The sequence below is a fragment of the Enoplosus armatus genome, chromosome 1 (assembly GCF_043641665.1).
Source record: "Enoplosus armatus isolate fEnoArm2 chromosome 1, fEnoArm2.hap1, whole genome shotgun sequence".
Classification (NCBI taxonomy): Eukaryota; Metazoa; Chordata; class Actinopteri; order Centrarchiformes; family Enoplosidae; genus Enoplosus; species Enoplosus armatus.
In genome coordinates this window covers 16,228,089-16,243,502 of record NC_092180.1, presented here as the reverse complement: position 1 = coordinate 16,243,502, position 15,414 = coordinate 16,228,089, and the positions used below count along the sequence as shown (strand labels likewise).

Genomic DNA, 15,414 nt, shown 5'->3' with positions numbered 1-15,414 from the left:
CTCAGTGGGAAGGGATGATCCCAGTGGACGGCTCAGAGGCTGAGGTTAGATGAGCACAATTAATGGAATTAAAAGGAACAAAGTCTTTTTTATTGTCTGACATTAGCATGTTTGACTATTGGGTTAATGAACCCTAAAAAACACAACCTACAATTTCCTGCTTGAATTCCACAAATGAATCCACTGACATGCATGTGCTGTGATACTCCCTCTCGCCCCCATGATCTCTTATTTTAATGATATTCAAACCCGAGTGTTCAATGTAATATTTCAAATGTTTGGAGCTAAATGTTGACAACAAGCACAGCTCTGTAAAAATTAAACATGGTTACAACTCGCAGTTGGATTTCTTCTTTGTGATTTCCTGTAGTTCTAATGTACCAAGCTGTGGCAAATGCTGGCTTTTGATCCCAAGTAGCTAATGTGCACCGCTGATTATATTGTGAGGAAAAATTACATTGAACATGATAGAAAATGATCTGGCAGAATGTCCTAATAAAGCAACTTGAATCTCCCATGTTTAGATTGTTGTTTTCCTTGTTTAATAATCAGTCATTAATCGTTATTGATGAGAGGTAAAGAGTAAATTAAGGCCATGGTGCACAGGGATTACCTCATGAGATTTTATTGTTTTTCTTCTCCGATACAACCGTCAAAAATGTTTGTGGCATGAAAGGACAGTTCTGTAGGAAATACTCTGAACAGAAGGTCCATTTACTAAGCTATTCCCAGAGCTTTCTTCCGTATCCCATGGCCTTTATCAGCAAATGGAAGAAGACAGCTTGTCATCAATAAATAAATTTATCTGAACAATGATCATTAATTATTTCAAACTACATTTCCTGGTGCGATTTGACATAGGTCCTGTTTGTGAGGGAAATTTCTGTTAGAAGTTTTCTTCTTTTTATATGATCATGCTTTTGCTAGTATGAATAGATGTTGTGTTATATAATCACCCCATGATATTACAATGTTTAAGTATGTTACAATGTTTAAGGTTGTTGGGAAACTAAATATAAGTAAACTCATAATAAAAGAGTTTAGCCTGGATGAGGGTTGAGACCTTTTCCTGTGTTCGAGTGTTTCTGAGAATGTTTATAATATGTCTGCACAACAACGGGATATATGTGTGGTGGAGTGTGGGTGGCGGATGTTGGAGACGTACGAAGGACAAGAGAAAGAATATTGTCTCTTATAGCCAAGAACATGTTGTGACCAGAAAGGTCGATAGGTCGAAAGGTCATATCTGCTCAATGCTGATGATGGCTATTATTTTCAAATAATAAATATCGATGACAATCTGAATATTGTGTCATCTGGTATTTGAAGTACCAACTCTCATCTGTACTAGACAAGAACTGATCTTTACGTTTCCACAACAATATCTAATATTTTTCCTGTTCATTATTTGAAAACTTTACATCATGACCTAGTTTGTCTTTTGATTCAATATTAACCAAAAACATATATTCTTTTGCTGCGTAAACAATATTGAACTCTGCACAAAATCCCTTCTCTCATTTTATGCGACACCAAATTATTGTAGCATCAAGGGTAACACAAAACCAACCAACAGTTATTGGTATAGACCATTTTCTCCCTGTGTGGCGTTCTCCTCTTGTTGTTAACTATGTCAATCTGTCTCTTCCTCTTTCATTCGTCTTTCTCAGCCTAAGATGGCTTTTCAGAGAAACAGCTGGTGGTGGAGAGGCTGCAGGAGGCTTTATCCATCCGTCCATTATCTGTAACTGCTTATCCTTTTTTCACCCTTGGGTAATACGTGGCTGATCTTGTGCCGTGTAGTGAGTCAGCAGGATGATATGTGCTTCTGAAGAGAGTAACAGATTGGGAGGATTGTTCTAAAATCCTTTCTTTTTTTAAAAAAAAGAAGAAATAACTGTCTGCAGAAACAGTATCTCTTGACCTGTTTTCTCTTTGACTTGGCTGCCATGTTGTTGTTACAGGAGTTTAGATTTTGGAGTCCCATCAGCAATGGGTGGAAACTGGTGCAGTCTGAGTCTTGGCAGTGTTTGTAGTATCCTCCATGCAACACAGCAGCTCTCAAAGCAACACACACACAGTATGGATGATACTGTGCACCATTTTCCCTGAGGGTCAGACTGATCTTTGGTCAAACCAGCCGTGTGCTGAAGAGGCATGTGATCACATGATCCAGCGGCCCGCTCTGACTCCCAGAAAGCAAGGAGATCAGCTTTCCTCTGTTCTGTATGGATTACTGTATGTGTGGTATTATTGTATGATTTATACACTTCAGATAAGTTGCATACTGTGTGGTCCAATTTTGAAAGAGTTCTTGTACTTGTAACAGTTTCATGATGTCATAATTGAACAATTTAGGATAACTATTGATATTTCACATTATTTCTATTTTCCCACCAAAATGTTTGCTTCTCTTTCACTCTTTTCCTCCGTGTCTATGTTGGTCTTTCAGAATAAAAACACACTCCCACAGGCTGTATTTATACTCAATATGAAAATACTTTTACTACTGTGATGATGAGTATTTCCACTTGGCTTATCTTAAGAATGCAAACAAAAACATGTAACACCATAGGAATTATAATAACATCGTTGTTTTCTTTAAAAAACACATGAGAAGTCCTAAAGCAAGATTAAAATCAGACAGTTCAACAATTACAGTAAAGTTTACAATAATACACAATATTACACACTCACCTGGGCCTTTGCACATCTCAAAGTGCCAAATACATGGTGGAAGAGAGCTGTGACATTCCTTTAATACATTTAAAGAGAAAACACTTGAAAGGTGTTTTCATATCAAGGTCATTATAACATTTGTTTCCAGTCACACTCAGAGAAGTAGCTTACTGATACAAGCAGAAAACAACCTGTTTCTCTCCTGAATGATCAGTGTGACTACTCAGTCTCTCAAGGTTTACTGTGATTCACTCACTCTGAATAGCTAAAGTCTGAGATCTTAGAAGAATACAATAAAGAGGAAGAAATGAGTTGAGTGTCAACAAAAAGCCCTCTCGAAAGACCAAATTTGAGAGCATACAGATTTCTTTCACAAGTCAAAATACTTTGAGATCCACAGAAGGGATTTTAATTTTACAGCACATGCACACAATATTCCAGTTATTCCCTTATTCTGAAAAATGATTATAATAGTTAAGTGAGCTGTCTACATGGTTACATATAACCACAATGCTTCATTAATGTTCCTGGTTCTATATTGTTTGTTCCTGATCAAATTAAAGACTAAAGCATTAAACAGAAACTCATTAATTCTAGAAGAGACGAGTAAACGCTTTAAACTTCCTCTAATGTCGTATTTCTTTGCTGTGTCTTTCTTGGGAGAAACTGGTGAAGCAGCAGAAACATTGTAGCACCTCTAGTAAATACCCCATCACTACACATGAATTATTACTGTATGTACAGTCTGATACTGGCATATGCTGCCTTTTTCAGAAGCTTTTAATTTGAGCAAGATAAACTGGTAAACTGCTTACATAATGTTTTAATCACAGAACTCTATTGTCTCATTTGGATTAATACCGCAATATTTGGATTAATGCTGGAATATTGGTGTTCGTGCAAACCCACCGCTTAGGCAGGATTATAAAAAGTTTAATTCACCACCTTGCTTCCAGGTGTCCTGTATAATTACTCTCTGGATAAGATCCCTCTCTTCCTCCTATTCTCAGTCCGACATAACAAATTCTTCTCACTCAGATCTGCACGTGCTTGGTGGAGTGTACAAGTCACCTGCGTCAGTGTTTTTGTTTTACTTCAAAGTATGGCCACAGAAACTGAGCTGTTGTGATACAATTAAATGTATTGTGTTGTCTGATATGTACACCCTGTTGGAGGGGAGTCGAGCCTCTTGATATGAGCGTTGGTGTGGTGGTTGTTGTTCTCTTCCTCCATGTTTGGCACTTAATCCACGTCTTCTCATTTCCCTCCCTCATATTTCCTCCTCAGGGTCAGAGCTGTGGTTGCTCATCTGTGACAGACAGACAGACAATGACAGAACAAACAAAGAGACATTTCATTAAACTGCAAGCTCAGAATGACTAAGTAAAATTGAATTGTGCCAGTATAAATTGATTTCACAGTAGTTGCTGTTTTGATGTCCATTCACCTCACATGACAGGAACATCTGGTTATCTTGTCTGTGTCATTTTAAAGCCAAAGCCATTTTTTTTCTTTAAATAATGTTATTGCAAATAATTTAAAATCCAAATCTGGTCCCTGTAGGAAGTTTTCCTACAGTATGTATTATTGTTTCAACTTTAGACATCGTGGTCCTGACAGACAAAGAACCACTGCTTAAGACAAATTAACAAAAAGGGACGCACCATTTTGACCTTTGTCATGAGTCTCAATAATATCACCAGAAACTAGCATCATGCTGTAAGGACACTAAAAGCAAGAGGGATGGCCCTTTTTACTTTTTAGTCATTCCCGAACGAGTGCACAAAGACTTCAGGTGCATTTACCGTGTGGTGGTCATCATCGGGCTCCCTCAGGCCAGGGCTCTCCCTGTGGATTCGATCGCGGGAGCTGGGGGGAGAGAGGGAGGAGAGGGAGTGCTCGGGGCTGCTGGCAGACAGAGCGTACGGTGAGCCAGCTGGACTGTCCTCTCTCAGGGGAGACCCTGCAAACACAGGAGTGAACATATGCACACACACATTGAGTTTAGTGGTGAAGACAGCTTTGGTGTGGAGCTTAGGCCCTGTTTCTTTTGGAAAGGAGTGTGAAGAAAATACATGTTTACTGTGGGTCAGAGACAAAAAAAACTCCGTCTGTGCACCTCCCACTGACTTCGTATGAGATGACAGGCAGAAAACAAGAGTGGGAGTGACAGGATGAAGGACAGATCAGGAGATAGCAAGGGGGAAGCGAGAGACAGGAGAGCTAGATAGTGAGGGGCAGGGGAATCAAGTAGAGCCGGAGATAAATTAATATGAAGATGAGAGCTATCAATCGCCCAAGGTCATTCAAAGTAGATAGAACACACACTCAGTCTGAGCTCACACGCACACACACTTTCCTGAAGGTGTGCACCCACAACTGCAGTAGCTACAGAACACAATCTCTTTTTTTCCCCTACACTGTCTGTTTGCATATTCAGCCTGATGTTGTGATAATGACTTCTAGGTTCAAGGTTACAGCTGTCTTTGTTTTTTTTCCAAGAACATTTAAGCGTAGCAGCAAGTGAAGATATATTGCTCAGAGGAAGGTGGACTGCACCAGATGAGTGGTGTAAACTGTGTTTAAGTTTACGATCACTTTAATTAAGATCGCAGTTAAGCCAATTTCCTGAGGAAGGATAATAAAGCTTTGTCCTGCTCATTCCCTGGGCTGTTTCTCTTGTTGGCAGGTGCAGTAACTGTACTGTGTCCAAATGTCCACATGAGGGCAGCAGCAGCTCCTCCCGCCATGTGCTACTGTCCTTTGTCCTTTTTTCTGAAGCTTCATCAGTCAGTTACTTCATCCACACTGTTTGTTCAGCATGTTCCATAATTTGCTCACAACCATAAATCAAGACACCCACACTCCAGTTGATATCGGCCTTGATTCAACTTTTAGAAAAATCCTGACTGTAGGGAAAGAATTAATTCGTCAGGTAAAAGTGTGGCTGTGCTGGTGCAGTGCATTCCCATCCACCAGTTTCCCTGCGGCACAGATCCTGAATCATTTTGATTGGGGTTGTGACTGGTGGAGCTAATCAAGCAGAAATCTGAAAGTGGCATATCGCCCGAGTCCGCTTTAAAATGTTTTTGATGTGCGAATAGATTATCTATCATTCGATCTCGCACCGACCTGCCTCCACTGTCTTTGTGAATGAGCGTCTCACCTTTGTGGTCATTCCTCTGTGTGTCCATCCTGTCAAGACTGTCAAGCAGCCCATCGATCTGTGTCTTTATCAGAGTCAGCTCCTTTTTAATCACCTGCAACTCCTCCATGCCCACTGCAGGGACAGAGAGAGAGAGAGAACAGCAGGAAATTACACAAGCTGAACAGTTCTTTAGGGAGAGCTTTAAATTAATACTTAGACAAAGTGGGAAATGCATTTATTTTCTTTCTTGCAGAGAGTTACATGAGAAGATTGATACCACAGTCAGTGGTATCAATCAGTAGTTGTTCAGTAAATATGAAGCTACCCCCCCAGGTGGTTAGCTTAGCTTAGCATGAAGACTGGAAACAAGGGGAAACAGCTTGCCTGGCTCTGTCCAAATGTAACAAAATCCACCTACCAGCACCTCGAAAGCTCACACATTAACACATTACATCTAGTTTGAAGTGCTAAAACTTAAAGACCTGTAAATTGGGTGCAGTGACTTCCTGGGGTCCTGTCCCAAATAATAACATAACCCCAGTAAAACCACAACTTCATCATCATTCGTCATTTTTACATTTCAGTTTTTGTACGGATTAAACAAGATATAATGCGTTAATTAATGCACTTAGAGGTGCTGGTAGGCAGATTTCTTTTTTCTTTTTGACAAAGCCAGGCTAGCTGTTTCCCCCTGCTTCCAGTCTTCATGCTAAGCTAAGCTAGCTGGCTGTTGGCTGTAGCTTTAAATTTACACTATGGTACAGGTATCAGAGTGGTGTATATTGCCTCATCTAACTCTTGGCAAATAAGCGAATTTCTCAAAATGTGCTGTGATGTCAGTAAACTACACAGTATATTGTGTCTCTGACTACTTTATACTAAAAGAATGACAGGCAAAAGATATAAAGACCCTAGCTTTATATTTAGCATTGGATTAGCATTTTTTTGTGTGTGATTTAGTCCATTCATATTACTCACACTTGGCTGTGGTTGAACTAGTGGAGTGGGCTCTGGAGCTTTTGGAGTGGGTTTTGTCTCGACTGCGTCTGTGCCCGGTGGAGTAGGAGGAGGAACGGGATCGCTTGGCCAGACTGGGTCCCAGGGGCAGGGGGGACAGGGATGCTGGCACACGTTGGTAGTCATACACCCTAGAAATTCAGTAGATACAATTTTATTATTTTTTGGGGTGGGGGAAATGTTCACCTTCATCAGACAGCAAAGTAGACAGGAAACAAGGGAGAGAGAGAGAGAGAGAGAAAGGGGGGGGGGGGGGGGTGGTAAGACATGCAACTAAGGTCAGCGTCTCCAGTAGATACAATTTTAAAACAACTGATCTTTAACTGTGTTCATGCATCAAGTTTGCTGATTTAATGGGGAGGTGCTCTTAAATTCCACACAGTCCAATCATGACGAAAGAGAGCCTGCTCACAAGCGTGAGGATGGAGTTAGAAACAACATAATTAGCCATATATTGGTGAAAATGACTAAACTGATTATATAGATGGACAGCAGCGAAGATAATTATTCTGCAGATAGTTTGAGCTGTCCACAGCCTCTGGTCTCTGTGAAGGAGCAAAGTTTAAAAACTTTTAAAGCCACCATTCAAGCCTACAGGTGGTTTCGCAAGATCACATTACAGTACTGTATCAACAACTATCAAGCAACGAGAGCTGGAATAGAATATCTGGTCAGATTAGTAGGCTAGTCTTATTCTTATTCTTTGGCAGAACAGTTTCTAATTTAAATCAAACTTTTGCCAATTTTAGACTATTTTACTAATCATTTGAGAACTTTGGCTTCAGTTGGCTTCAGAAAGCATGAACAAACATTTATATTTCTTAAAATAAGAAAAGTATTATTTTTGTTATCAGTATTGAAACTTGGGTATTGTGCTGGAACTGACATTGACAAATATCAAATCCAGCTCAAACAAAGAGGTGATACAAGCTAGGAAAAGGAGACATTAAAGGAAAGACAATGAAGAAAAGCGTCTGTTCAAGCATCTCACAGATGATTATATATGATATTTATATTCTATGTTCCTTTGTCTTTTATTTTCTATCTCTGCTTCTCTCTCCCTGTGTTGCATCCTCCCTGTGGACAGCTCCATGTCTCTATCTGTCACTGAATGTAATTGGTTCTGTCAGAGCCAATCAATAGCTCCCCGCCAGGCTCGTAGTGTTGGTGACAGGGGGTGTATCACAGTCAAACTCTATAGTGCTTACAGAAAAGACACTGTGTGTTTGTGCATGTTTCAACAAAAAGCAGAGGTGCTGTTGCGATTGAAGCAGTGACTGAATGATGACCTCACATTTGACCTCAACACCCATTGACCCCATGACCAGGTGAAACACAGCTACAGGATCAAAACCAACCAACCACCAACGAGCAAAGCTGCAGGAAGGGCAATCTAATCTATGACTGATTAGACTAATGTTTGTATTTAATTGTAGCAGCTGTTAATGCAGCACCAGATTGTGAGTGATTTGGCTAAAAAAACAACCAAAAAGCATAGTATATAGTAGTAGTATATAGTCCTGCTATGTATAACAATAATTCCTAATATCAATCAGTAATCAATCAATTAACGTGACCTGGATCTAGTGGCAGAAAATTGATGGATGGATGAACCAATTTAAAAATAATTAAAGTTAATTTAGGTAATTGACACTTTCCCGTTATGAGACGATGAGTTTCCTGCTGTAGAAAATATTCAAGACATTTGCAAATTAAATTTAAGACTTAGGTCTTTTTTTGAAGGAGATGAATTCAGGGCTCATACTGATCAAGTGGTCAGTTCAGAATAATTTCAGATGCGTTATTATTGATTCTCTGTGGTAACAGCAATCCAATTCAACTGCATCTAGTCACAATCTGGTTATACCTGGATCGAGGACAGTCTGAGCACAGCCTAAATGGTTTCTGCAGAGCCAAAAGCTTTGAAAAGCTCCTCTGCTGTATATCTCAAGCCAACAACATGGAGGCAAGCTGTCAGCCGCAAGGACTTGGAGTCAGACAGTAATGTAGATTTACTGATGGAGCTGTTAACCAGTCAGACGCAGCCCGGCTTCCTGAAAAGTTTTACCCTTTGTTTTCTGTGACTGTGTTCTTAGGACATCCACAGTCCTCACACGCAGACACACACACATCACAATGTCGCATAAGGATGAAGTGTATTAGGCCACCGTAAGTGTGTGAGATTAGAGGCTTTGAGCATTGTCCATGTGAGGAGACACAGAGACCAAAGACTTATGGGAGTTTAAAGTCCTTCAGAGCAGTTTGCAGGGGCAGATAGACAATGTGTTGTTACACCGGCTTTGAAGTGTCATCTCAGAAAATGGAAGCTCAGACAATAAGAGACCGTAGACGAGGGCGGATTACAGAAAAGTGTGTGAGTGTGTGTGAGAGTGTTTGTCTCTATGGATTAGACCCCACACGGAAAGCAGCTTTGTCAGCTCGAGCTGTTATCTGTGTGTTGAGAGACACTTTTCTCTCGTGTTCGCACAAGAGGACAGTGGACAAAAACAGTCATTTCTCTCTTTCCCACATACTGATGAGCACAAACAACAAACACAGAAACAAAAACACGCACACACACACACACACACACACACACACACACACACACACACACAGTCCCCCACACACTCACACCCAGAGGCAAATACATGTGCGTACATACACACAATTATGCACACACACACACACACACACACACACACACACACACACACACACGGAGCTGTCAGTAGTGCTGGCCAACAGCATAGGGAATAATCATACACTGTGTTAAAAACAAATTGAAAATCAGTGGTGAGTGTTCCCCCCTGAGCAAAGACAGAAAAATGCAGAGCAAGGCAAAAAAAACAAAACAAAACAAAACAAAGAAAAGATGACAGTTAATACTCAGAGCAACAGAGCATCAATATGTGCGAGACAGGCGATGGAATGAGGTGTATATTCTGTGTATGTGTGAGTGTGTGTGTGTGCGTACACTATGTGACCACCTTCTTTTATTCAGATGTGCTGAATGAGAGTTTATGAGTGAGGCCTTGGGGATGTAGGAAGGTCCCTGCGCAATTTCAGTAAAGGACCAATAATGCAGAGCAACTCTGAGCGGAGCCCAGTGTAACTGACTACCTCATGTGCCTATACACTGCACAAGCGTGTATTCTGTGGAAAAAGGTAAATACACACCACAAACTAACTGCCGAGCCAGAGTTCATGATAAGCTCTCAAACAAGAGTTCAACTTCAGTGTTTTTCAGGGGAATTATATGACACTAATGTATGGTTGTTGTCAACAAGGAACTGCACGTTTACTGAGAACTTGTAGCCTGTGACATTTTCCCAACAGAGAATGTCATGTTTGGCAGTGATTTTCATTCACAGATAAAAAAAAAGATCTGCTTTAGTCAGCTATAAATACAAGAGTTTTAGTTAAAATTAGATACTAGTTGTTTCCTGTGCCCTAAATTTTGTTTAAGTGTACATACCAGGAAATAAAAGCAGTTCTGAGAGTTTCGTTAAGAGTTAACAGTAGTTTTCTGTTAGTTTGGGTTGGGAGTGAGCAACAACCTTTCCTTCACTGTCAACACACATGGTACAAACATACTGATAAAATATCTGCATGTGCCAAAACTGTCTCATCCTGAACATTTCATAATATAATGTCATCAGCTTTCATGCTGAAAAGGCACACTGATGTCTGTGGAAAGTGATCATTGGATCATATTAATATGCAACCCTCATGTAGTATGGTGATTTAGAGCTATATATTGCAATAAATGCTTTATGTATTGCCTCTGTCTCAAATGATAGAACTAAGTCAGAGCTAAACACAGAGTTAGGACGTTGGAATGGGACCACACCTCACAAATCCACCATCTGGGTGTCTTTACAGTAAGTGTGCAACTCTATACGTGTAAAGTGTATGTCTTCGAGTGTGTGAGTGTGGTGAGTGAGCTCCTGGCTGTTGAATTGTAACAGACAACACTGTAAGCAAAGACAGGATGACTGACAGCTGTGTGGCAGACAGCGACGGGGAGCGGAGACGACTTGGGATAGCAAGGATGAAGAATCCGCTTTAGCCTCTCCCTTTAGCCTCCCGTGACACAACACAGACAAGCAATAAGGTGTGTGAGCTGCCATGCGTAGCTCTCTGACAGTACCTGTCATAGTAGTCCTCGTGATAGCTGTCATAGTCCAGGTCGAACTCGGATCTGCAGGAGACAGAGACAGAGGAGGTGGTTAGTAAAGTATGTGTCAAAACTACATGTTGCACTTTTACTGGGGCTATCACATGTTTCAAACAGTACACTTTGGCTGTTGAGTCAGTGTGTAAATGTGTGTGAGCTTCAACAGAGTTATATGGTGCAACCACTTCATCCGGAAAGAATGCTGCATTCATGATCTCCAGCCAGCCAGAAAAAGACATTGGATTTGTTCTGCTGCAGCATCCAAGGTGGAAAATCCATAGAAATTGTCTCCAACTGTACCACTCACTGAGCACCTCCATGTGTGAGCTTGGTGAGGAAAGCTGTGACGTGTGTGTATGAGAGAGAGAATGAATCAGAGGCAGGTGAGTGATGTGACAGGAGTGAACTTATATGGGCTGCTAGCTGGTGTGTACCTGCGGAACAGACCAGAGAAAGTGGAGGAGAGACAAGTGACACTAAGCCAGAGCGAGATCACATTCTGGTGTGTCAGACCTCAGCATTCCTCTCTAATCCCCACACAGAGTCGCTAATAATCCCTCCATGTTGCTCACCCTCCCTCTGTCTCTCTTTGTCTCTCCCACTGACTCAGTCCCCCTATCCGTCTTTGGCATTCTTTCATTTATTGGTCATGCTTTCTCTTTGTATACTCACCTCATTTTCTCCATTTCTATATCAATCGGTCCTGCAATTCAATTTAATTCAATTCAAGAGGTTTACTTGCAGGATAGCCATATCTATATTATTGGTGAAAAAAACGTGATATTTCAGGACAATTCAACATATTTTGGGGACAGAATACTGGCTACTGGCTGTGGTCATGCAGCTCACCTCAAAGAGGAGGTGCTTTTGTTTGTACGTCAGGATAAACACACACAAAAAAATGCATCTTGTGCATTTGAGGACACAAAAAGCAAGGAGGGCATTTCTAATGAATTCTCCTGTTACTTCCTGTACCTGTTAAGGACACGCTGAGAGGCAGGAGGACAGAAGAAAAGAGAAACAGTAACTCCTTAGCTGAGCTAAGCTTCCTGTTCTTCAGGTGAAGTCAGCCAGAAGAGAGAAAGAAAATAACAGCTATTCACAGAAATCCTCACTGAGGGGGAACTGTAAGCTGCTGTTCACTCTCTGTTTGTTTCTTTCACGTTGGCATTCACTGGTTTACTTTGGTCATTGTAATGTTTGTAGAGCTCTGTGGCAGACAGAGTAATTATCATTTATTAATTAAATCACTTCTTTTTGTAAAGACGTTTTGTAAAAGCTTTTATTCTATTTTTAAATTTTGTTATTTCAAACATTTGACTGCATATTTTATACGTTTTAATATTTAAATTCTATAATAATTGATATATAACAAGTAGTTATAATAATAATACTTACTATTATTATTGTTAAAATATGTGATTCTTTTCAGTTAAAACTATATCATAATCACTTAAAATGTATTAAAGAACAATTAACAATGATAAATGCTTACAAATGTCCTCTATTATATACTAATTCATGTTCAATTATAAGAATTCCATACACACATGTTGATATGAAAACAGTATATGTCATATACATCAATTAGTTGTTAATTTAACCACTGAATGTTGAATAATAAATCGTTGGTTATTCATTTTGTAATAATGGTCAGGTCATTACAAATGTCACCATGGCACAGCCATGATATGTGACACAAACAGGTCTTTTCACATGATTTAGTGACAATAAATCTGTGACAGGTAAGCAGAGCCCATTTAGACTGTAATTACATCCAAAGTGAGCAGCCAAGTGCCTGGGTCACTGTGTGTGTGTGTGTGTGTGTGTGTTTGTGTGTGTGTGTGTGTGTGTTTGTGTGTGTGTGTGTGGGTGTGTGAGAGAGAGAGAGAGAGAGAGAGAGAGAGAGAGAGAGAGAGAGAGAGATGGACAGCAGGGTCACTAAAGGCTAATTAATTTCTTTTCATAATTTCTCAAGTGCCAAAGCAATCCATTAGACATGGCTGGCTATAAATCATCTCAGCTTCAGCGTGCCTGTGTGTGTGTGTGTGTGTGTGCATTATAGGCAAAGACGAGTTGCTTTTTGTGAACAAAGCACCCCTGAGATTTCCTCCAACATGCACACTCAAGACCCACCGAAGGCAGAAAACCATCAGTTTCACAGCAGCTGAATATATGGAAGAACCTCAAAGGTGTGTGTGTGTGTGTGTGTGAGAGTGTGTGAGAGTGTGTTGTTAGAGATGTAGTTCAATTGGCTTAGAGCCTTGACAGATGCAATTTAAATCTCACTGACAATGAATCAAAGTGACATTGTATGTGAGATTCTTGTTTTGTTGATTGTGGTGACATCTCTGGTGATAAATAATCACTGCTGTAGTCTTTTGTCCTGCACTTCTTTACAATCAATTCACAACATTGTCAACAGTTCTTTGTTTAGTTATCTGACCCGACAATTAAAAGAAAATTGAAATTAATACAATATATACAAATTATGGTCCAAATATGTAGAATTTCAGCTCTTGCCTAAATGTAACAACATCTGTAGAGATGGTGAAAATCTCTAAACATGCCTGAACATGTTCTATAACTGTTTAGTCATAGCACATCGCTATAACAACATAACAGATCTGTATTGGACAATAGATCTAAAAAGCAGCAGCTTAGGCCCAACATGAAGAAGTTAGTTTGAGTAGATTGTAGCTAAAAATAGCAAATAATCTAGTCCAAATGACGAGCCACACATTTAACTTTTCATCTTTGAATGTTTTTGAAGGTAAATGTTTGGTTTTTGAGTTGGATACTGTCCCATTTTTTCCTTTGCAGTAGCTAAAAGACAAATTCATCTTTTTTTTTGTACACAATAACGTACATTAATGACTGCATGAAATTAGGTGTACATATACGCACGCACAGTTATACTGTACTCACACAATCCATGAAGCCTATGTGTGCAATAAACTAAAATTTCCCGGAATTAATGAAACGGAATAACAATTTCATATCATTTGTCATGCATAGTACAAAGACTTGTAAAGCAGACTCATCGCAGGAAAAGAAGGAATTAGTTCCAGTTACTTCATTTTAACACCTATTATGCGCTCTCTTTCTCCCTCCTCTGAAAATTGTGATGGTCATTGATTTGCATTTCAATTTAGAATTAGGTGAAGGGCAGACATGTTTCATGACTGTCTTGTGCTCCTTTGAGAATACAGATTTAAGACAGAATGCAGGTTTAGTTAAAAGTGATAGAAGATGATACTGAAGATTACTGAGAATGGTCTTAAAATAACAGAGCGTAATAAAAATAACAACCTGATTTCTGACAACTTCTAGAAGTAAAATCAAGACGACATGGCCATAAACCCTGCTGCTCCCCTACCCCACCGAACAAATCCACCACAGGGACACAGGGCTGAGAGCACCACATGATCTAAACCAACCACCAGGATTTCATTCATCTGACAACAAAAACTTAATTTAGAATTAGCAACACTGAATAAAATGGTATCGTCAGCATATAGATGTATTCTATGTATTCTATCCTATGCACAAAAGGGAAAAAATAATTGATATAAATGAGGAGCCTCAAAATTAATTCTTGCAGCTGACAGAGTTTGATATGATCAACCGTATCAAACTTTACATCAATATAGAGGTAAAGCCTTTCCCTATTGTCGCATTTCAGAAAGGGTCGCTATGGGGGGGCCTCCCAGCATGCATTGTGGCGATGGATTTATGAATGTTAAGATTCATTTTGTGTGTGTGCGTGCATTTTTAATATGCTCATATTTGTGTTCCTTAATATATTAATTGTTCCCACGCTTTACCTGTCACCACAATTAGTCATATGAGCGAATGCAGACTGTGAGTGAAGTTGTGTCTATGACTTGCCGCGTTCTCCCTAATGTGAATACAAAGATGGGTTTGTTCCTGTGCTCATGGTGTGTCTGTTGCTACCAATGAAACTGCTGTTCAGATGAAAATCTGTCCTCCAATGAGTTTTTCTGCCAGATCATTGTCTGAACTCAGAAATGCACTCTTGTCTTTTCTTGTCTTTACCAATAAAAACAGCTGCAAAAAACAGAACAGCTGCAAAAATAATGAATAGAGAAAAAAAGTGAGAATCAACACCAGACCTTGCAGACTGCCCCCCCCCCCTTCTTTTGCTTTTTACATTTCGTAATTTCTGTCTGAGTTTTTTCACACATATTAACAAACTTGTTCAGTCATGCTTTCTCTTGTTAAGAAATAATTCTCGGGTGAGACATATTCCCTCCTTTAAAGTGCTGAGAAATGAATCCATGCTTGTGTGTCTTCACGCTTAGATTACTGTAATTCTCTATGTGCTTGCCTCAGCCAAGGAGCTGCAGCTCGCCTTCAGCTGGTTTAA

At 39.9% G+C, this 15,414-nt stretch overlaps 1 protein-coding gene across 1 annotated transcript; it reads right to left on the bottom strand.

The window, feature by feature from the left end:
* Positions 1-2,603: 2,603 nt before the first annotated feature.
* LOC139285621 (heterogeneous nuclear ribonucleoproteins C1/C2-like) lies at positions 2,604-11,710 on the bottom strand. Its single transcript, XM_070906219.1, has 6 exons — positions 11,697-11,710; positions 10,998-11,048; positions 6,806-6,975; positions 5,846-5,959; positions 4,485-4,642; positions 2,604-3,988 (listed from the first exon to the last, which is right to left on the bottom strand). The coding sequence occupies exons 1-6, from the start codon at positions 11,708-11,710 to the stop codon at positions 3,950-3,952; spliced, it is 546 nt and encodes a 181-aa protein (XP_070762320.1). The 3' UTR covers positions 2,604-3,949.
* Positions 11,711-15,414: the final 3,704 nt, after the last annotated feature.